Consider the following 24,224-nt stretch of genomic DNA (forward strand, 5'->3'; position numbering starts at 1 on the left):
CCTGCGCAATTTCTAGCAAGTCCCTTGAGCTCTGTTGTCCGTGTGAAGAAAACAACAGTCATCAGATTTAACCTCTGGATGCCTATTGCACATAAACACTTCTGAGGTCTTCCATCCTCAGCAACATGAACATCTTGAAGGATGCATTAGCAGTTTTGCTCACTCTTCAAGAGAGAAACATCCCGCATCCCAGCTATTCTCAGCAGTAGGCTATGTAACACCACAAATCTTCCTGTTTTCTTTACAAGTATTGAGAACAGATACGTTAGGGCAGATTCTGCGCCAACATCAAGCTTGCCAGCAGAAAGAATAAAGCTATTGGATTAGGTGTGCCTCAGACCAAGAGCAAGAACACCAGCATGGGGGACAAAGCCAAGGTTGTTACCTCACTTCAACTCCACTGGCTTGAGCAGAAACTGCAAGGGCTCACAATATCTTAAAACATATGCTGACATTGAGGGATTTCTCCTCCTCCTTTCTTCTCCATACAAAACTTCTACAAGGTCAAAAAGCCTGCCTATTCTGATGATGTAGGATTGAATAGGTCCCTTTGCAAAGGCAATGAAAAATGCAGATACCTACTAAAACCAATATAAGCCTCTTGCACATCATACAGCAAATCAATGGATTCTAATTATTTCATATTTTTAATTTATTACACTGCTGTGTTCAAAGAACTTAACAGTGACCCTAACATGCGTTACCATTTATCTATCAATACATGCTTTGTCACAAGAAATTTCCCTCAGAAGTGTATCTCTTGACATGCAAGCCTTTAGATGAATTACTGTAATATTTTAAAATAGACCATAAACCTACTGCACAAGGAAGGACTGACAAAGGTGGGGGAGGAGAATGAAAGTGTCCAAACAGATTTGTACCAATTCAGATGTATCAAAGTTTATGCCTGTAGCTGGGTTAAAGAAAAATCTTTGAGACAAATACATTGTTAATATTCCATTTGGAAAAGCTGAAGCAGCATCCAGCCCTTCTACGAAGTACAGAGTCTGGCAAGTAATTTATGAGGACAGCGGCAGGTCTAGTTTCTTATAGATTCAGCCAATGCTGATATCTAAAGCTCTAGTTTCCCCTTCTGCCTACAACTCTTCCCCTCACCATTCTCCAGTCCATACTTAGGGTTGAGCACATGCCACAGGTTTTTTTTTGGTTTTTTTTTTTTTTTTTTTTTTTTTTTTTTTTTTTACACAACTATAGCACTGACAGGGTCTCTTTCCCACCAACAATTCAGAAGGAACTTAATCATTATTTAGATTTCTAATTCGTTCCAGACTTCAAACCGCAGAACCACTGGGGCAGGAAGGGACCTCAGGAGGTCTCTAGTCCAACCCCCTGCTCAGAGCAAAGTCAGCCAGGAGATCTCAACCAGTTTGCTCAGGGCCATGTACAGTTCATTCTTGAAAACCTCCAAGGATTGGGAACTTGTCCCACCATTTAATTTAGTTCAACTTTGCCACAGAATTCAAAACTTACTGACAGGTAATGGAGGAAGATGAGACAAGCAGACAACTGAGTTGCATTAGGCTTCTTTCCGTAGAAAATGGGCTGAGAAACAAATGCCAAAGCTATACAAATATTTATAGCTATTTGTTTATGTAGAGGAACTGATAATCGTACTTACAGGGCTCAAGATAGACATATATCCTAGCATTATGAAAGCAAAGTGAATTAACCAGATTTTACAGAATTAACTAAAGCTCAAGCATAAGTTAGTGACAACTTCAACCTCTTTATCCTTGTTTATTTAAACTATAGAAAGCAAAACTTTTTAGTGGATACACAAAGTAAAAACTGTGGCTAGCAAGAACAGTCAAATTCATATGCATTTTGAAAGGGCCAGAAGGCTATAGTCCTGTAAGGTATCATTTCACTCTTCAAAGTGAACACACTCTTATATTCCCTTAACTAATTTATAATCACTGATAAAAATCCCACTGCAAAACTTATTTAAACTATTCTAATAGGATTTTCTCTAGCTCATTAAAATTACACTTTTACAGTCTTCAAGAATAGGCCTAACAATTAATTCAAAACCTTCTTAGCAGCATCACCTGCTTCCAAAGGATTAGAGTTCAGGAACGATCATGTCATGCTGTCCAGTCAGAACCACACAAAAAGCAACAGCTTCTCCTCCATGTCAAGGTAAGAGCCTTCTTACTCCAAGAAGTCCGAGCTGCTGACTTCCAGCACTAGCCAGATTTAGCCTCTGAAACATATTCAAGTCTGGATCACAAAATTCACCTCTGACAATTTGATTGCCACTATCTGGTCTGTAGAATCGAGCATTATACATATGTATATGAACTGCATTTCCATAATGGCTTTTATTTATTTACTTCTTAAAGAATTTGACCTTTTGCAATGAGCCCAGCTTCACGTCACTTAAAACTTAAGTAAAATAAAAATAATGGGATTAACAGGCAACTGACCTGGCATAAATTTCTGCTCTCTCATCAATTCCCATGTAGAAGCTAAGGCAGATAGATACAAGAATTTATATGATATTGCATAGCCTGAAGAGAATTTGTGTGTCTAGTATGAAGCAGAGACTTCTTTGTTGCCCTAGTAACCAAAGAAGAATACAGCTTAATGTCCTTCAACCTAATGAAAATATCCTACAATGCTTATAAGAAAACTTTGCAAAAAATGCTCTGTTGAGACAGATTTCCCTCACAATGGTACGATTAGGTTACAACTCTGGGTATTTTTCAGAAGATAGACTATTTTACAGAAACTCTAAGCCAGTGACCATGTTGGTATAGTGAACTAGTTTAGGAGAAAATAGTGCAAGTTCTATCAATTTCTCTTTTACTTCAGAAATAGTATTATGACTTCATATCCTTTTGACTATAGTCAAGCCCTCTTTTACCAAAATAAAATTTGTCACCAACAAAGAAAAAATAGACACCGATCCAAAAGCCTTGACTAGTTTCATTAGCAGATGCTCTGAAAGTCTCTTCACTCCTGCTGAGTTTCTACCAGAACATTTGACTTCTAACTTGGGAAAGAAAAACATTCTGCTGTGACTTCAGAAAGTTGGTGGCCCTCATCTTACGGAATAATTTATCTAATTACCATAAGCCTGGTTTAAATAATTGGGACGTCTGAATGAACAGAGCACCAAGAAGGTTTTCTCCTCCACAGTTTTCAGAAGTGACCTCCATCTTTAACAACTCAACTTTGTAACTCTAGAAATTTGATTCAAAAAGAGCACATCAGCTAGTTAAGTGAAACTGTTTCCATATCTAAACATGAATATACAAAAATAAGATCTTCCAAAGTCATGTGGGCATTGTTTGTTTGTTTTGTTATTTGTTTGGTTTTTTTAAAATAAGTTTTGGTTCATCTTCAAGTATAAAATACTGCCTCCCAGCATACTACCTCTATGCGAATATAAAGTACAATTTACTGATAACCTCTCTTCTATGTTGAGCATAAACTTCAGAAATAATTTTCTTAGGAACATTTTTCATCCGTCCTACAATAAGACAGGTACCAATTACAGAAAAAAAAAACCAACAGACTACTTCATTCTCAATCAGCGTCCTTAATATATTGGAAGACTTGAAACTAAAGTTTACCCATTCTAGTATCCAGAACTTTCCTAGTAAGAACTTGTTTATAAAATGACATCAGCTATAGGTATCTAGTACATAAAACACTAAAATCTAGACATTTCATTTGTCCTTACACGTGTGGGTATGTGTATCTCAAATCTAATATCTGAGCAACTATTAAAATGAAGCCAGCTAGAATGAGGAGCTCAGATATTCTCATCATCTCAGATGTTGAGCTATTTATATTTTAACTACTGTATAAATGTTCATTTCTTTGGGTCTACTCTAGGTTAAAAAAAGCTCCCTTTTCCCAGAATGGTTTTACTTACCTGTCTGACAGCCATTTTATTGTCTATGAAGACACTTTGTGGCACTCAATCACCTTGAAGACCATGTTATCTTGCACACGTTAACCCTATCGGCTATTAGGCCATGCCTGCACTGGCAAGGTTAGCCTCTGGGACTCCGTCACAACACCGCTGCCCATGCTGCTGCATCTCTGGGGCTTTAGGCACCTGGATGCTTTGGCCAGTGCCAAAGCTGTGTCAGCAGCAGAGCAGGTTCATCAGGGTCAGAGCCCAAGGCTCCCGGCTGTCAGCATCCCTAGGGCACTGGAGTGCCTCCGCACTGGCATTTTGCTAGGGACTGTATGCTGGCTGAGGGCCCGTGTCACCCAAAGAGACAGTTACTCAGCGAACGGAAAGGACGGGCTTTACTAGCTGATAGAAAAAGCAATGCGTGCATGCATGTGTGAGAGAAGGAGGGAGGGAGAAAAAGAATTACAAGCTTCACAACAAGAGGCTATGTCTCTCACTGACATAATTTTTTCAGAGGGAGAAAAAACAAACAAGCCAGACCAACCTAAATAATTTCTTTAAAATGTTGCAAATTACCACATGGACACCAATTTTAATATTCCTTAAATTACGTAGGAAGCAAAAAAAATGTGGCTTTACGTTGGTTTAACCAAACTTGTTCAGAAAGTAACTGAGTGACAAAATTTTCACATGTGGGCAAAGCCTATTTAAAACTATTTTAAATAGGAGATGACTGCAGAACCTGGTGAAATCCACATTTTGTTTTTTGTCCTGACTCCTGACCCAACAGAGTGGAAGACTGAAAAATCCCTCTGCACATATATGCATATATTTGCGTATACATGTACATTTTAGCTGTCTCTCTTTCCGAGTAAACTTATTTTTAAAGTGGCAGCATTTAGGTAGGTAACAATTTGTGAAAGACACTAAACTATAATGTACTTTGTTTTATTCTGAGAAACAAAATATCACCCCAATATTTAAATGTCTGTTTGTCACATTCTAGGTACAGAAAGGATGGTAATTTGTATAGTTAACCCTCAAAAGCGACAGTAATAATGGTAAGAAAATATTTGAGAAAGTTGGATTTCTTTTAAGAAGGAGCCTATATTTAAAGGTACCACACACCCTAGTGTCCATTACACCTTCTTCATTGAATCACTAATTGGCAACTAGAATTTCCTGAAAATAGTCCACTAATTAATTTTTCCACATTAAGTTGTCCTATGCAGAAAGGCCATTTCAATTAATATGAAGGTGCGTGCAGGGGCGTGAAGCCCAGACTGTTCCCAGTCCTTTTAATCTAACCACATTTCTTGCAGACAGACAGAAAGTCTTTCAAAGGAAGGTGTTTTGATCATCTCTGGGAGAAGAATGTAGACTTCAATTACCAGTCCAATTATCCCAGCTAGGAAGGCAATACAATTCTTTAATTTTAGAGTAATAAGGGACTTTCAAGGTGTGCCTTCTTAGCTTTCATCCAAGATTGAGCTTTCCATTGTCCCTCTCTGGCAGATGAAGCTACCATGATGGCAGTCACTATTTCTGAATAAAAACCATCTGGAAAAGAATTCAACATACGCTAAGTTCAGTGATTTTCACACCTTTAGGTGATTTGTTTTCTTTCTTGAATATGTTCATCTCAATTTAAAAAAGGATGCTTTTTTGTATATTTTAGCCAAATAAAGTTTACTAGGGTTAGAACAAGATAAAGGGGAAAAAAGCAATATCCTGCAATAAACAGCAAATCATATTGAATGACCAAGTTCTTGAGAATCCATGGAAAAAATACAGGGTAGCCTCCCCCTCCTCCCTAAATCCTGTTTTCTTTCCTATGTTGAGTCTACAAGGTAGCAATTCTTGCTGGAGGCAAAAACTTTGTAACCACAGTTTTTTTTTCCCAGTGTGTCCCTATCAGGCCTAGGGATACACCAGTAAGCCCTCCCATACATGGTATGCACATCACCCTCCTTCCTTATTTCCAGAGCAATCCAGAGCTTTTAAGTTCAAATATCCTGACCCCAGCTTTCTATATATTTTATTTTCCTTTTCAGAACAGTTATATTGTAAACTTTGGTAAAAACTGAATTACGTGGATTTGTTTAATCAAAGAGTTACAAAAGTAGTAAAAGGAGGAAGTCAGGAGAAACCACCTTCCCATCATCGGATCACACTACCATGATGTTTATCTTGAGCTTCTTGTGATAAAATGTTTAGACAGATAATGGTATTTTGAACATGTCCACTATAGTTTAGTAGTATGACTGAGGGTTCATATTGTCTGCAAGTGCCAGTCACTTCCTTCCCTTGAGAAAGGGCCCTGCTTTTAGTTAAATATTCACATTATGTGGCCTCTCTAAAAACCATTACAACTGCCCAGCAGTTGAACTCTGGGCAATTAGAAACATAACTGACGGTGTAAATCAAAACGAACAGTAGCTCCAGTCCATCAGGAGGCTGTCCAAGGACTGCATTTGCTCCGTGTGGTTCCTGAAAACCACCCTCGCACAGATGCGGAGCAAGTCCAGCAATCCCCCAGTTACATGGTCAGTGCAGAATCTGAGGCACAGGGCCTGGTGGCAGCAGGACTATTTCCACAATAACTCCAGACCTTTAAGTAAAAACTGGTACTTGGAGTGGTAATAGGAACAGCATTCCTTGCCAACAATTGCTGACAGACTCATCTGATGGGTAGCAAGCATCTGACTTTGGTTGCTATGAAATCTGGTTACAGAGAGCACTAGAAATAAAAGGGCTACAAGAGGTTTGACTAAAAACTGCTAGATGGTAAACAGACTCATCAGAAATTTTCAGCAGCTACATAAGCAGCATTTGCAGCAGCTTCCCAAGGAAGACAAATACCATCACTCCGAATGTCCCCCCCTTCCTTCTTCTTTCCCAGCTTTATATACTGAGCATGATGTCATATGGTATGGAATAGCCCTTTGGTCAGTTTGGATTAACTATCTTGGCTGTGCCCCCTCCCAACTTCTGCACCTGGCAGAGCATGGGAAGCTGAAAAGTCCTTGACTAGTGCAGCAACAACTAAAACATCTCTGTATTATCAACACTGTTTTCAGCACAAATCCAAAACATAGCCCCACACCAGCCACTATAAAGAAAATTAACTCTATCTCAGCCAAAACCAGCACATAAGACAGTGATACTTCGGTAAGCAACAGAGGCTACACAATCCCAGATGGAATGACTATAATGTATATAGTGCCAGACTAGAGGCAAGACCATTACATATCCATTCACACAGTCCAGGCAAAATTATCATCTGATCCATAATGTTATCTTTAAAAGCAGCAGCGAGTTCTTCAAACTTAATCCCATCAAAACATAGCCACTCATTCACCACATCAACAGGCAGCCTAGCTTCTCCACAATTTGAATCAAATTTGGGAATATCTGGATTGAGTGAAATTCCAGAATGTGCCGCTATACCTAAATTTCATGGAACATCATCGAGGATTGAGGAGCAGAAGGCTATCTATTCTCACATGGCCAACCTATAACAACTACTGGAGAAGCAGACGATATGAAGATAGGCTGCTGAGTTTCTGTAGCTTTTAATGTTAAGAGAGGCTGCAGATCCAAACTAGGGGAAACACAGAAGAGATGCCCATGAAGACTAATTAATCAAGTTTCTTCACATTTGATATTTAACATTAAAACTGTGTGGACTCTTGGCAGGCTATCTTGATATCATCTGCTTCTCCTTGTTTCTTCCTAGGAAAGAGTCTATCATCCCTCAGATAACTATTTGTATGAGGATAGCCACCTAAGCAGATTCTACTCCAAATATGTTATAATCAGCTATATAATATAACCTGTGCATAGAACTCCTTTTTTAGGGAAGGAAGACATCTGAAGTACAAGAATTGTCAAGCCCATGCTGTGGATGATATGATCATCAGGTCTGTGGTCTACTCAATATTCTGTACTAACAAGATCCATACAAAGGCATTCAGGAATTCACTGCTTAAAATGTAAGGAATGAAACTGACATGAAAAAGCAGGAGGTAAAGCGAGGAAAACATTCTGATGGCAAATATTTCTGGGCCTGAAAGCAAAACCAAGGTAGGTAAATATACTGGGACTCCAGAAGAATTTAGGGAGCCATGTCCAAGACATTGTTCCACAAAATTTCTGCCTGCCCACTTAATTTCTTGACAGGTCACATCCATCTAAGGTTTTTATCAAAACAAGGTAGCTGCCCGAAGGCCTACAGCTGTGCAAGCTCAGCTGAGCCATATATTGGAACCACAACAGGGTCACACACCTCAGCTCTCTTGGGATTTACAGATGAGGCATGCAAGCAGCCGAGTCCCTCGAGAGGCTTAATTCACTAAACATTCCTCTGTGAATCTACCAAATAGTAAGATACTCAATAGCAAACACAACAGATATCAATTCCATGCAAAGCCATGGGAATAAAAGCAAGTAGCAGCAATGCTGTTTCTCGCATTTAACACTGCAATACAGCGATTACAGCACCGATCGAGGAGGTGGAAGACCTGCACCACACACCTTCTTTAGTCATAGGAGTTTCACATCTGCTTTTCCCGGAAGACTGCCCTAACCACTAAGCTACAGGCAAGGTTGAGAAAATACTCTTCAATCTTCCTGTTGAAGATGAGCCACTATGAAGGCAAATACAAATACATGAAGGCAAATTCACAAATCCCAAGGGAACAACAACAGAAAAAGATCAGGTGTACGAGCTGGAGAAAGATACCAGGGACTGAAACCCAGGGATCTCTCAGGGCTGCTTATTCACTTTAGATAAAGAAGTCACTGCAAAAATACAAAAATCAATATCCCACACAGTGAGTGGTCACCAGAAGACTCCCCTAGTCCAGGCGACCACAATATTTCAGGAAAAGTCAGCTGTTGCTCCATGATGACATAGTGGCTTCCATTTTTCTCCCATTCTTTTAGAATGTAACTGTTTTGATCAGTGAGAGGGCCCACCTCTCAAGAGTAGAGATTCTACATACATAAGGAGATAGTTCAAGTGGTTTGTTGCAACAGGACTACACACCTCAGAGCAAAGCAGATTCCTAAAGAACTAACACAGAAAAGAAACAATAAGCTATTTTGTAAGACCCGATTCTCATTTATTTCTCAATGAAATGCAAGAAAAGAGAAGGCTGCCATTGGGGTGGGGGGGGTTAAGAAAAAAAAACACCACCCACAAAAAACCCCCATCTCCTCCAGTGCATTGCATGTTCAGAAGATTCCCTGCTCTGGACAGCATCCTGCACACTTGGTACAAAAACGAAACCAACCTCTCCTATCCCCAAAACCCCCACTGTATACTGAGGAGGTTATCTGTTAAAGAACCCAAGCAGATCAAACAGATTTAAGTGGTATCACATTGACTGCCACCACTCCCCTCCCCAAAACTAACACCACTCCCAAACGGACAAAAGCAATGGGAGAATTAATTCCAAATTACTGCTTGGATTTCGATTGTGGACTGCAGCGTTAACCCAGCAGAAGGTGATTCATGCTTCTCTCTTCCAGGCATTGTAGGGAGTAACCTGCATGTCAGCTACCAAGACTCTAACTGCTTCTGAGACTAGCAGAGTGGATGCCTTCTTTAAAGCAGCAAGATGGAGAGCCTGGATTTGATCGGAGGCTGAGCAGCACTCAGACTAGATAGACTGGGGGGGGGGGGGAGTGGGGGGGCAGAAGGGGGCAGTTATGAAAGGCATCTGATAAAATGCTCCAGAAGAAATAGTTCAAGGTGATCATCTTCTGCCCTCCAAATTATTTTCAAAAATAAATTGAATTCCTAAAGTTAAAAAAAAAAAAAAACCTAAACCACAAAACCCCATTGTTTGACTGGTTTTCAGCAGAATTATTACAGCAGAAGAAGGGCAAATTTTGAACCTGGAGATAGACAATTACTACTAGGAAAACTCTTTACAACATCAAGTCCTTTTGGCAGTAGAAAGTAATCCACAGACTGAAAACATACCTTCTTAAAAACAGTGTACAAATAGCAGTATACAAATAAGGACTGCTGTCATTTGGTTCAAAAAATACACATGTCCAGGATTCTGCAACATGGCCAAGTGCAATTAAATACAGAGGTGGGTGAAAAAAAAAACAGATTTTTTTCCCTCACTCATTTATAACTTTTGGGGAAAATGGTATAAACCCCAAATATTCCATATTCATTGTTTTGTTCTGACAAAAACAACAGGCTTCTAAAATTTAAGAATGAAATTGAAAACATGGTAAGGAAATTTCAAAAGAAAAGCAGTTCTTGAGGAAAGATTTAATTTATGCATTTCTAGATAGATCTTATAAAGTTCAGGGCTTTTTCAAAAGAAAAAAGCATGCCAATTATTTGCACATTTATAAAATGTTTCAAGTAAGATTTTGTACAGCAGTTAAAAAGATGTTATAGCAGTGTGGGAAACTGCAACTAGATCTAACCAGATAAAGTAGGTTGATCAGTCCTGGCTTATCCTCTACACTGTAAAATTTAGGAGTAAGAAGGCAAACAGTACAAACATTCTCCTACCAAAACTTGCTCATCACAGCAAGCGCACATATAGCCCAGAGGTGATCTATGTCGGTATTTCTTGAAAGCATCTTTTCTTGCAATGAATCAGAAATCCAGGACCAAAGCTCTTCTTCGCAACATTCAGAGCACTTCAAGTTCAGCGCCCTTATCCAATTCATTTCCAGTTCAAATTAAATTGTAGGTGAGTTGATAGTCACACGGGAATCTCAAACACTATTAATCTTTTAGTTAAGGTGGCTACCTGTTAACCAGAACAATAACGGTAAGTCACCAAGCCATTCTATAAAGTAAGAGTTATATTTATTTTACCCCAGAACACTACCGTAAGCTATTACAGGCTAATATTTAAAAATGCTTTAATGTCTGCCTCATTACCCTGACTTTTTGCAGAAGATAATAACAATATTTTAAAAGACATTAAAGCTCTATCTACATGATGCAAGCAATGTCTCAAAACAAGCTAATCAGCTCTAAAAACACTTACTCCTTTTTTTTTGTCCTTCACCTGATCCTTCACCTTGTCTAGGCCTAATCAAGACAAGAATTAAAATATTGTCACCATTGCATTTTTAAAGAGTACAGCAGCGACTGAGCTAGCCCCATTACATTAATGTTGAGAAAGGATAACGTGCTCATATCACACCTTTAATTCTCTTGTCTAGACTAGGATTTAAGACAACACAGCTGCTAAAATGCAACCCATTGACAAAGAAAGTGTTCGAGTTGCACTCACCATTGTACACTGTACCTAAACTATACTGTTTGCCTTAGTGCAGCAAAAACTAAATACTATTCCTGTATTGGAAACCTCTGGAAAAAAAACAAAAAAAACCCAAAAAAACAGACCAGCCAGAAGCTAATGAATAAGATAATATGAAGAAGCAGATCGCTATAGTTCTTGTTACCTTAACGATCACGTAAATCTTTGTACAAGTCACTACGTGCCAGGATAATTTAGCACTGCAGTCCCAATTGCTTCCCTGTTCTCTCTCAAAACGTTATCATCACATACCACCTACACAATTTACAAAGAGAAAAAAAAGGGGGGGGGGTGTTTGAGCAACACTTGCAATATTTCAGAAATAAAATAACCAGTAACCCCAGGTTTGTTTTTAGGTGCAAAAAATAAAAATCTGACACTGAATTATTAAGGGGAAAAGTAGAAAAGGAATGGATTTAATGATTTTTGGGAGAGCCACCCGCTCAGACATTTCAAATTTTATTCATCTAAAAACTTTCAATCACCAAATAATGTCTATATTTGAAATTTCAGTCCAGAAAGTATGCCTGCTAACATAAGAGTTTTCACTAAAAATACTGCTACCCAGAATGTTTTATGTATGACCAAAACCCAAAATTTGTTTCTATCCACATACTATCCAACTGAAGAGTAGAGAATCGTGGTTATTTTGAAAGAAAAGATGCAAGTTACTGCCAACTGTGTTGGCTATAAAAAACAGTATTTAAAGAATTATTGTCCTCTAGGCAAAACAGAAATTCAAAGGCAAAACAGAAATTCTAATGAGCAGTGATTTTTTTTTATAAAATTTTCCAAATATTCATTGCAAAAATCTGTGTCAAAACAGCTTAATGAATAGCAAGATAGAAAACATTCAACCCTAAGCATTAATGCTGTATTATTGTACTAAACTATGAAAGCCATTAAAGTCACTGTTATATTTGGTCTTTAACACATTAAATAGCATTTTTACAACACAGACACGATCAAGCAACACTGCACAACTGAAAACAAATTTAAGAAGTCTTGCCACATACTATTCTACTATTTGACAATTGTAGCTATCCATATTTATTCACACACCTCTACAACAACATGAGCTACAGCAGCAATTAAGACCTGAAAAGAGAAGATGATGCTAAGTGACACAGGCATCATAAAAAAAAGATATGCTATACTCTAAACTAGCACAATCTAAACTAAACATGCATACAAAAGGAGCTTGCCTACCTGGCTTTTTCAATAAAAGTCCAAAGAACACCTAAAAAGCAGGAGGGGATAAAAAGATTTATTTTCAGTGCCCACATACAGAAGCTATCATGTCACTTTACCTTACAAAGAAAAATAAATACATCATGGAAAGAAATACTCTGGTTATAATCATCACCTGAAATTTTCATGTTTTCCACAGAAAGTAACTAAAAGTAGCATGAATATTTCAGATTATCCGGGGCGGGGGGGGGGGCAAGAGAACTCTGCAAGTATGGAATTTAATTCAAAAGCTTCTACAGGAAAACATTAAAGGTAATATGTTCTGAAGATGCATGAGCACCTTGAAATATCCAAGTTTAAGGCTAAGCCAAGCAACTTTAAAATAATCTTCTATACCTTAAAATTGCACACTGTCAGAGACTTTTTTTTTAATAGGATTGTCTATGTATGAATTCCCCAGTTAAATCAAGAAACCTGTAATTTTGTCTGACAGAATTAGTTCATTAATTTCAAATTAAAACAAAGGTAGGTTCACTTAAAAAAAAAAAAAGATCTGAACTCTATAGAGCAGTTATTTTAAAAACACGAGAGCACAAAGAGAAACTTAAACTCTGAGTTAAAAACTAAATAAATTTTACAGTAACGTGCTGTATCCTGCAAACTTGTACTCTTTCTACTATAAACACTTTCTAGGGGACGTAGACGTGTAAAGGGGACTTTCAGTTCCCCATTAAGACACAGAAGATGGCCATACAGCTGAAGGCTCTGATGTTATGTAGAGGGTCAGTTTGATACGACTGACTACTTGTGTTTACCAGTTCTTTATGTCTCTACAGATGCTTAAAATATTTGCATTTTCTTCTTGTAAATTGATAAGGTTCTCAGCTAGGAAACAGCTCTCCATAGGTGTCCCTTTTAAAAAAAAAAAAAAAAGAAAAAAAAAGAGAGAGAGGACAGTATAGCTCTTCTGCTGTACTTAAATATTTTAACACAATGGCTGATGTCTGCACCATGTCAGAATTCCATTCAGGTTCCTACATTTTCTTAGAAATATGTACAAGTGTTTGACGGGATTTAAAATCCATTAATCTGTTCTTGCAATAAAGTGCTAAGTTTCATCTGATGGGTGCACAAGAGTAGCTGGCAGCTTGGCCAGGCATCCTGTGGAGGATGGGGGCCATGCTTAATACCTGCCCTGTCTTTTTCACTTAAAGATGAGTACTCTAATCAATCCACTACAGTGAGATTATTGCAAGAAAAAAAACCTCTTGCTAAAAAAGATTTCAGTCTGTTCTTATTTCTAACATCTCTACACAGCTAGTACCTATGAAAGTCCCTAGACATTTGTCAACCTTTTGCATACAGTACTTCAGAAGGAATAGTATTTTCCAAGTTTCAATTCTGAACACTTCGGTAGTTCTTCCTGGAAGACTGGAGCCACTTTTGTGGTTGAATGTCATAGCAGTGTTTATGAAGAATTCTCTAAAAGGTTCTCAAAATTTCTTAAAATTAAAAAAAAAAAAAAAAGAGAAAAGAAATACATAGAATTTCAGAAAACTGGTAAATTCAACTGTGCTTAAAGAGTACTTATTACAATGAAGAGCTAAACAACAAACTAAACTATTTCATCTCCTCAAAACTCTATATTTACTGACATCTGTATGATCATATTACCTAGTTTTAATGAGGATCTGGACCCCAATGTGCTAAATGGTCTTTGACTAAAAACCATATTTAGTTTTCATAGTACTTAGAAAGCAACATTTTCAAACTAGACATTTGAGCAATTTGAAATTTCAAGTATAGTTTTTCAGACTTAATCACCATTAAGTCATGAAATACATCAATTATCATTGACTTAAGATGCTGATTTCACAATTAAATTTCAATAATTACATCTCTTGTACATTTTAAATTACCACACAGAATCACTAGACTGAGAGGCAGACTTTCATCCTGATGATAAACACCACCACAAAGAACATTCAACTAGGAGATACATTTCTGTGATATTTCATAGCAATACACCTCTATAATTTAGTCTGTATTTTCAGCCAATCTAAATTAATAAATTTTCTGGTCCTTGCTTCCTAGAGAAAAAGCAATAGATTAATGAAAAGGGTTTTTTTCACTACTTGAAATAAAGCATTTCTCAAAAATACTACTTCAAGTAGAATCTGTTAGATTCTCTAAAACATGAACACAACAGTCCTGTCTTTAAAGTACTGGTCAGACATCTAGAGAAACTATTGCAAGTGAAGAACTCTGAATTAACTTTGAGTTCTTTTTTATTTCTGTGCTTTAGTTTTCTGCTTGAGTAGAAATATTAATGCTTTTCTGTTCCATGGGGTTCTACTAAAAATATATAAAGTCTGTAGGACAGATTGAGAAATTACATTATTGAAGGCTACATAAGCACCTAGAATACATACCCAACAAGGTTTAAACATACCTTCATGGGAGAAAAACATTGGGAAAGTCATATCCAAAATTAAAATTCAGTATATGGTAAATATCAGCAGATTTTCTTCAGAGAGCTTTCTAATCACACAAAAGACAAACACAGAAGTGTTAGAAGTTACCTAACTCCTTTTTCCACAAAAAAAAAAAAATTACACTGCTTAATCTGCATACTCACTACTTATTTCTAAACCTTGATATCTAACTGGGGTGTACCACTTCCAATGTTTCATTTGACAGCTTCTGTTCTTACTTCACTGCAGACCCTCACTGGCATGAGCCCACTCATCCAGTTTAGCCTTCCTCTCACAAATAAAAGGTTTCTCCAGAGAACAGCTCATTCTGAAACTATAGTGAGTTCTGTCTGCAGCATAAACAACAGACAGTTCTTTGCTGCCAAGCTTGCAAATCCATTTTGGAGGGAAAGAAGGTCTCGGAGTTGCAGCACCTACAAATGCACAGAGAACGTATTTTGTGTAATATCTCACCAGGAGGCAGTAAAGCAGCAGTTTATTCCCTTTATCCTTCTTGTATACAGAAAGTAAGGAGTAACCTTCAAAGCTATCACATGAAAAACATTATCCTTATGTACACTCCATCTTCCCAACACTACAAACCCTAAGCATTTGCAAGAATCAGAAGAAACAAGGCTTAATGGACATATTTGGCACTACTGGGATCCAGAAACTGGTACTAGGTGCCTGAAACACTAAGATCATGGGGTTGGAACAATGCATTTCAGATAAGCAGTCAATTGTACAGCAAATAGGAGCTCCCAAACTGTTTACTTAGCTATCATCATCAGTGATAACAGCTTCAAACAAGCATGGAGGCACTCTCAAGTTCCTAAACCCAGAGACCAACCTTATACCTTTGGCCTCATTCTGCACAACCCACCACCCTACATTAGGGCAGAACCCCTCTGTCCTCCTACTTTCTGATTACACTCCTTATCCAGCAAAACAAGGCATCCACAGCTTCACTCTCCTAGGGCACATTCCCTTCCACCAGTTTCCTAGTTTCCTGCCCTCCATGTACTGATACTAAAGCACACGTTCCAGGTAAGCAGGGCTAGTTGCAGGCACTGCAAGAACAGCTGACTGCAGAAGCAATTGCTTTGTACAACACAAGCTACAGCCAAGCCACTCCTTGGGTAGAAACTATTGTAAGATGCAGCATCTGGAGGAAGAAGAACAGCAGCTGTGATTTTGTACCACCAAGATCCTTCATCCAACGCTGGCAGCATGCTGCATGGTGGGAAACTCTGGCCGAGAGTATAGTGAACACTTCTGAAACCTCTTCCTTCTCCTCACCTAGGAGTCTAGGCAGAGCTGCTGGGTGTGCACCATCCACTCAGAACTGACAGGGCTCCCTTACTGAAGGTAAAGCACCTTGACTCATTCTTAGAAAGATCTAGACAAAAATGTTTTATTTACTTCAAAAATAAGAATATGGTTTACGTTTAAACCATTTCCCAGGAAAGAACTTCAATCACCTGTTTAAAAGTTATGGAGGCATCCTCCACTCTTGTTAAAGCTGTGCACCATGCCTGAAAGGGATGCAAGGCTCCCACAGTACAGAAGAAAGCTTGACTTTATAGTTTTGCCATTAGGAGACTTCTCTGTAGACTGGGAGACCTGGATTTTGGTCCTGTTTCTGAGTCTATTTAATATTAAAAAACGCATAAATAGTCATTTAATGAGAACAGAAACTATACTGGCAAGAGTGATCTCAACCTCTCTAACCACTAGCTTCAAAGTTAAGTAAAGGTCCATTTGTTTCCTCTCTTTCATTCATGAACATGTCATTCATTCCTATAAAGTAACTCAACTTCATCAGGTGGAGTGAAGGACTCCCTTAGCTTAGCCTGGTATGTGGTGGTTAGACCAGGGAAGCAGAAGACTCAACGTGCATCTCTTAACCTGAAAAGGGAATTTCACCTGGCTTTGCTACTTCTTGGGAGAGCAATTAAAATTACTCTCTAATTATATAACACCACAGGGATTCTTTCATCCAGAAAAAAAAAAACAAATAGCAAGGACAACATGTAAAATGCAGAGATACCTACCAGTTAAGAGACCTGGCCAATCGGTTTTCAGGTACAATGAAAGTTCAGAGATTTTTAGATCATGGTTTTGTATCGATACAAGCATATAGTTGTCATTTTCAGGTACATCTCATCCAAAATCCCTAAGTAAACAGGACTATGATTATTTGTCTCTCAACATGGATTAAATGCATGTGTGCAACTGTAAATTATAATTTAGAAGTCCTTGTACAGATACATATTATATCTGTAAATACACATTCTTCCAGTTTAACTGGTAAAAAGGATGCAAGCTTAAGTCAACAGCACATTAGGTCTTACACTGCCTGCAAACTTAAGTCAAGTTCCAAAACACAACAACAACATAACCCACAAATATAAGATGAGGTAAGTTGACAAGGAAAGACCTAGTAGTACACTTGCTGAAACTACGTCTTTTTAATATTGCAAGTCAACAGCATATCCCTTTCAGCTACAACTCAATTAAAATTTTCAGGACTTGCTAAAATTTTCAGGATTTCAGCTGTTTTTAGATCACTTTGCATAAGTGAAATTTAGGATTAAAACATTGCTCATATGTCTTTCACAAAGTACCTAACCAAAAGCTGAAGTCTTGCAGTAAAAGAGATGGCAGAAGAAAAAGAAGAGCAGCGTTTAGACCCACTCTGAGCAGTGCTGAGTCAATGTAACTATGGAAGTACAAGTTGCTTCCTATCCTGCTTCAGGTATCTACAGCTTGTCAGCTGGGGTCTGAATGCAGACGCTCCATTGCAAGGCACAATGTAAGCTGCAAAAGCCACAGCTAGGCATTCAGAGACTAAATGAATTTATATCACTGATTAAACACAGGAAACCCAAAAGCATTTATTTATTAATAAAGTCTACTCTGCTTAAAGAAAAACTGTTCTTCTATAAGGTATGTGTGAACGATAATGATCGCAAGGATATGGAAAATGCATTTTCCATAATAGATTCAAAATAACTTCATTACATTGGTCTTTAGAAATCCCCAGTGAAAAAGTTAGGACAGACATTAAGAAACACCTACTACGAGGAAGTTGCAAGTCTCCAAAAATATCAGCACTTTGTCTCCTCCCTCCCTTTTCCCCTATTCTCCCTCCTCCCCAGTTTCAAAATACATCTTCCCCAGGCCTTGGTCTGGAATGGTAGTTTCTGTGAACAGACCATACCCGATCATATGATTAGCCTACCACCTTTTACGCTCCACTCTACATTAAGATGCAAATCCAACAGCTGTAGTCCCACTAAGTTATTTACAAGGGTTTCCCTTTCAGATGTCCAAGCCAAAGCTACAACCAGTTCTGCGACATAATTACAAGCTCTCTCTACGGGCAATAACAGATCTTGGTCTGCGATGATCTGGCCAGCGGCATTTTCTCATCTATGTTATGGTTCAAACGGTTGCTATGATTTCAAATGGTGCATCTACCCTTATTTTAGCCCGACTGGCTACATTTCAGCTGCTGACATCTAACTGATTGACGCATATCTAAACAACGTACTGCTTGTAAAAACAAACTGGCAGTATGCACCGGTGTTTCACCACTGTGGATCCACTCGTAATAGAGTGGCTGGCAACGCGACCGTGGGAAATTTAAGAGAAACACGGGCATACATAAGGCCTAATGCTCCCAGCCGTCATCTCTTTACCAAGAAAGAGGCTTTGCGTTCTGCACTTTTAAGAGGAGTGGGAAGTTCACAGAAATACCTATGCAGGTATCCGAAAAGGCGGATCTCTATCTGCCTTTGAAGGCATGTGTGCTGCACGAAAACACCCAGGTGCTTCCCTTGCAAATTGACTACGGCACGTCCACTAAGAAAGTACACTCGAGGACCGACCCGATACAATATTCGGGGAACTGCTTTTCCGCCCTCCCCCCCCCCCCCCCCGCTTACAGCCGTGGCACGGACTGCCGCCTGCCCGCCTGCGGCCAGCCTGTCTGCCATATTTCATGCAGGAGCACCCCAAACTTACCGCGTCGTAAACGCGAACGGGGGGGGGGGGGGGGGGAAGGGGGCGAGCAGCGGAAACCGCTGGAGCCCCCTGCCCCCGCTCCGCCACCCCTGCGGCTGGCGGCCGGTACCCGCCCACAGGAAGCCCGGGGCTGCGGGCGAGGCACCGGCGGGAGCGGGGGGGTCCTGGCGCCCAGGGGCGCCACCGGGGAAGGAGGGAGGGAGGGCGGGAGGGAGGCGGCTGCGGGAAGGAAGCCGCGGGGCAGGCACCTGAGCGGGCAGCGGGCAGGGCGTGGGCAGCCCCCGGGCCGGAGATCCGGGCACTGCGGGGCGGCCCGGCGCGGGGGAGGAGGGGACGGAGGGGGGGACGGGCGGCCCGCAGGCCCCGGCGGGCCGGGCCGCAGGTGGGCGTCGGGCGCGGCCGTCGGAGGAGCGGCTGCCGGGCAAGTCACCTCTTGACGCGGATGATCTGGTCGCGCATGGGTCGGATGTCCTGGAAGCTCTGCTGGTTGACCAGGCTGTAGACGAGGATGAAGCCCTGCCCGTTCTTGATGTAGAGGTCCCGCATGGAGGCGAACTGCTCGGTGCCCGCCGTGTCCAGGATCTCCAGGACGGAGGGGGAGGCGTCCACCTCGATCTCCTTGCGGTAGAAGTCCTCGATGGTGGGGTCGTACTTCTCAATGAAGGTGCCGGTCACGAACTGCACCGTGAGCGCCGACTTCCCCACCCCGCCCGAGCCCAGCACCACCACCTTGTACTCGCGCATCCTCCCGCCGCCGCCAGCGCGGACCGCCCGCCCGACCCGCACCTGCCGACGGCCCCTCCTCACCCCCCCGCCATGGGCCGCCCCGCCCCGCCCCGCCCTGCCCTGCCCTGCCCGCCCCCGCTCCGCTCCGCTCCGCTCCTGCCCGCCCGGCAGATGCTCCCGGCCGCGGCGGCTCCTGGGCGGCGCTGCCGGCGGCGGGGCCGCGCTCACGGGCTGCGGCGCGGCTGAGGTGGGGCGCCGGCCCCGCCCCCTCCTTCCCCTGTCGCCACGGCAACAGCCAACCGGCCGGCGCGCGGCGGGGCGGGGGGGCGCTGAGGAGGAAGAAAGAGCGGGGAGGAGGGCGGGCGACGCCTCGTCACGTGGCACCCCCTCGCGCCCACCCCTCCGCCGGGGGGCGCCGGCCAACCGGCGGGCGCGGGGGCCGCACGTGACGCCGACGGCAGCAGCGACTCGGCGGGTCGCGGCGGCGGCTGCCCGTCTCCTCCCGCCCCTCGCCCGGCGCTGTTGCCGTGGAGACAGCGGCCCGCCCCCGCCCCCGCCCCGCTCTCCGGGCCGGCTCCGCGACACGCGCTTCCCGGAGGGCCAACCAGCGGCCGCGCAGCGGTCACGCGCCGGGAGGCATGAGCCAATGGCAGCGCGGGCTGAGGGCGAGCGGGGTCGGGCGGGCGCTCGGCGGCCCCGCGGCCGGAAGTGCCTTCAGGGGCCCGCGGCGGCGGCGCCGGGGCTCGGTGCCGGGGCAGCTGTGGGGGGGCGGGGGCGGCGCGCTTCCCCCGGGCCCCAGGAGCGGCCTGTAGCCCGAGGGGGAGCTGGCTTCGCACCGGGGGGGTGCAGGGCGGTTGGGTGAGGAGGAGGAGGAGGAGGTGGCGGCGGCGGCGGCGGCGGCCGCCCCTGCGCTGCCTCCTGTCCCGGTAGGTGGGCGGGAGTGGGGGAGGGGGGAGAGGCCTTTCTGAGCCGCCCGAGGGGAAATCCTTGTGCAGGCTCCCGGGTTCTGCTTTCCGGTGTGCTGGGGGAGAGGGCTCTGGCGTGGCAAATTCTGGCTGTTTTAAACCTGGCAGTTCTCCGGAGGCAGAAGGTGCCTGCGGCCGGGCCGCTGCGGCGTGTGCGGAGGGCCCGAGGCCACGCTGTTAATCCCGCTTGTGCATTTAAAGGCAAATGGGATTCATAAAATCTAACGCACCGATCCTGCGAGCGTTCCCTTTGAATGCACTGTGATCGGCATGCAGGCGTGCACTTGCGAGGGACGGTGTGTTTGTTAGTAATGAGAGCCTGCCTCCTGATTCTGATAGAGGCTGAGGGCCAGGAAAGATGGTGGTACAGTTTGAGAAAAATACTCATATAAACAGTAACGAAAATAAAGTTGATTGATGAGAAGACAGAGACGGTTTCTCACGGGAAACAGTATCACTCTGGAAAGATGCTCACATTTGTATGCTCGTCATTCTACTATGAGACAGACTCCTTAACCCTTCTTTTTTTTTTTCCTCAAACATCACTGGTTGGAATGATTTGATATAGGGAGAAAAGGCTTTATTTCCATTAGAGGCTTAAGGTTCAGCCAGAGCCATTAGTCTGCTGTTCAGATACTTTCTGAAAGCTGTCAGAAAAGGAGCTCATTCCTGGGGTTGCATTTCTCATTGTGCTGTTCTTCCCTCTGCATTGTCACGTCTTCGTCTTAGGTAAGGCCTAAGGTGTTGGCCTGCTTTCCGGGCAAGTCTAGTTCTGCTTCCTTGTTGACCTGTTTTCATGTTTGCGAACCTAACTGGGAATTTTTGAGTGGCAGATGTGTTTCTGGCTTTCTGGAGCCCATTTGTCCTCTGAGTCTTTTGGTTAAATGCTTGCCCTGTGCAGTGCTTCAAGCTTTCTAGTGTTTTGGGCCTTGTGCTGTTGCAGTTTGGCTTTTCCTCTATGTGTTGTTTGGGTTGTTTTTGTTTTTTTTGTTTTTTTTGTTTTTTTTTTAACTGCAAAGCTTCAAAACAAATTTATCTTAGTAGGATGCCCATAGCTTTGGTCTGACTCAAAGAAAGAAGATTATTCGCTGGCTTCTCGCAATGCCCATGCAGTCAAAAACCACCAAAGCAAAACCAAAACCCACACATCTGTGTAATGTAAATACATTCAATACCAAAGACATACACGGCATTTTTTACAGGACTGTCAGAATCTATTTGTAAATGTTGCAGAGCCTGGTCAGTCTAGTCAGAAATAAGTAATAATTTAAATGAATAATCTCATATTTCTGTTGGTGACCTGAGACCTTCAAGGAATAGAAATGAGCCTACAAGAACATGTAATAGCACAAAACGCAAGATGCTGCCTGTGTGGATTAATAAGTGTTTGTAGTATAAATCCGGGAACCCTCCAGCAGAGTAATGGGAAAATACCTGGGTTTATTAGTCAACAATGGAAGGAAGCTGCCAATTTAATGCGGTTGTGAAAAAAGAAATGTGACTGTGGTATGCAGACAGTCAAGCTTCTGGGTGACTTGTGAGACATTACTGTGCCCAGTTCTGATAAAGCACGTCCACGAAAGAAGAACTTGTGCAGTAATACGCCCAGGAGGGTTACTGGAAAAGAACAAAGCTTATCTACAAGAGTACACTAGGAATATTTGCCTGATTAACCTAGGAAGAGCAAATGCGGAGGAGGGTTATGAGTAACCAATAAACCAGGGTAGAGTCAAGCTCAAGCAAGTAAGCATTTAAGCTAATGAGCAATATTGATAGAAGAGCATGGCGCTAAACTGATTATAATCTAGATAGAAAACTAAGAGCTATCTCAGAGGACTGAGGGTTTTGCCTTCTGTTAAGAACAGTGAAAGATGAACATGTCTACCAGGCTTTAAAATGTATTGTGCTTCAGAACAGGAAGATGATGTACAATCATACAGAATAGGTTTAAGTGATTGGTGTCGAAGGGAGGAGATTTGGGCCTCCCTTCTTATTCATACCAAGACTGGAACAATCTCCTGATGTTCAGTACTTCTCAGAAAAAAGCTGTTGACTGCTGGTTTGTGATGAGGATGATGAGTAGAGTGAGAAGGCAGCGGTTCAAAAAGAGGTAACAGGAATGCTCCCACTGGAAAGATTTACACCACGTGTTCAGTCTCATAGATTGCTGAGTTTGGGCAGCAAAGCGTTTTTTCACTTAATGATAGTGGGGTGATGTGTGCAGGGACTAAAGAAACATGTACAAAACCAAAATACAGAGGGACAGTATATATAGCATGGAGGATGGAAAAGAAGAGGCAGGATGGTCAACGGGAGGAGGTGCTGGATGCCTTGAATGGCATCCCAAGGATCTCAGCCACTTCACTTGTGAGGCTGAATACCTTACTGTTGCTCTATTTTTCTAGCCTTCACCCTTGGTTGATTTTGATTCATCTGGGGAAAATGACAACATTGAAAATTCAGCTGATACATGCTGGAGGCTCAGCCCTAAAAACAAATACGGTATCAGTTCTGTGGAGTTATTTATAGTGAGGTGGAGAACATGGGGCCATTTAGGTGCAGCCAGTCTTTTATGCACTATTCTTGACCAAAAAGCGGGGGGGTGGGGAAGGAGTAAATTTCAGTGGAAGAGAAACTTCCTGCCACAAAAGATTGAACTGGGCAAGGCTTGCCAGGCAAATAGCCCACAGCATCACTTCCCAGCATGACTTCCTTTGCAGCTTCTCACAGGAGACTCAGGAGTCATCTGGTCCCTCTGTACTGTACAGCTGGGTTTTTGCTGGCTTCCTAGGATTTAGAAACTTGAGTTTTATTGCTCGCTTCTCAAGTCTTTTTATGTCTTATTTCAAACTATCTTATTTCAAACTTCAGCAGCCTGCGGGTAACCACACTGTCTTATGATAGGCTGGAGTTTCTCAATAAATATTGGATGTTTATTTTATGCAGAAACCAACATACTGTTTCCTAAGTTTTTTTGCTAGCTATTGTAGCCTCTGACTATATGTTAGGGTACATGTATGAAAGAGGAACGAGGCTTCTAATATCTATTTCCATTCCAAAGCCAGGGTTTGCTAATTCTTTAGTATTAACAGTATCAGTGGCAAGATGTAAACTGGAGCAATATGAAAAATGGGGAAATCCATAGCCCCCTCCCTCTGAGAGCTGATGGTGGTCTCCTGACAGCAAAGCACAAGAGAACATGTGAAACAGAGCCTGTCTACCCTCCAAAATTCTAGTGTCTATTTGTTTTCCATGGTCAAGAGCTCTTGTAAGTGCATGTTACTAGAACAACAGTGATTTCCTGTCCTTGCTTACTGTCATATTTTTACATTCAGGCTGGCAATGCAGTTCTGTCATCACATGGATTGCTCCTAACCATGTGTCATTACAGTATTTTAGGAAGTGTAGCCAGTGTTAAGGATTGAGATTATGTTTAGTCTTTAATATTTCTTGCTAAATTAGTTATCTTATTATAACTGTCCATCAAGTTATCAAATTCAGGATGCAGCTAACTGGAGTGAAAGGGTGGCTTTTCTTACCCTATCCTTAGCATTTTGGGTGATCACACTGTTAATTTCTCTTTAATTCTGGCAGTAATATTGTCCTTTTTTTTTTACTGGCTGCAAAATTGTAGGTGTTT

The 24,224-nt window shown here is 41.9% G+C and overlaps 1 protein-coding gene and 1 long non-coding RNA gene across 3 annotated transcripts in view; both read right to left on the reverse strand.

Annotated features, from left to right (window-relative positions):
• RAP2A (RAP2A, member of RAS oncogene family) overlaps positions 1 to 19,704 on the reverse strand; it is a 32,118-nt gene extending 12,414 nt beyond the window's left edge. The window contains exon 1 of the mRNA XM_075526690.1: positions 19,324 to 19,704. Within this exon, the coding sequence (XP_075382805.1) occupies positions 19,324 to 19,637 (314 nt within the window). The 5' untranslated portion in view covers positions 19,638 to 19,704. The remainder of the gene's footprint in view (positions 1 to 19,323) is intronic.
• LOC142421716 (uncharacterized) lies at positions 11,369 to 17,002 on the reverse strand. 2 transcript variants are annotated; one of them, XR_012778959.1, is made up of 4 exons: positions 14,843 to 14,861; positions 12,409 to 12,439; positions 12,262 to 12,297; positions 11,369 to 11,454 (listed from the first exon to the last, which is right to left on the reverse strand). It is a non-coding gene; the product is annotated as an uncharacterized LOC142421716 (long non-coding RNA). The 2 variants fall into 2 exon arrangements; XR_012778958.1 differs by lacking the exon at positions 11,369 to 11,454 and adding an exon at positions 16,919 to 17,002 and having other exon boundaries at positions 12,215 to 12,297; positions 14,843 to 15,298.
• Positions 19,705 to 24,224: the final 4,520 nt, after the last annotated feature.

This window comes from Mycteria americana, chromosome 1, assembly GCF_035582795.1.
Source record: "Mycteria americana isolate JAX WOST 10 ecotype Jacksonville Zoo and Gardens chromosome 1, USCA_MyAme_1.0, whole genome shotgun sequence".
Lineage (NCBI taxonomy): Eukaryota > Metazoa > Chordata > Aves > Ciconiiformes > Ciconiidae > Mycteria > Mycteria americana.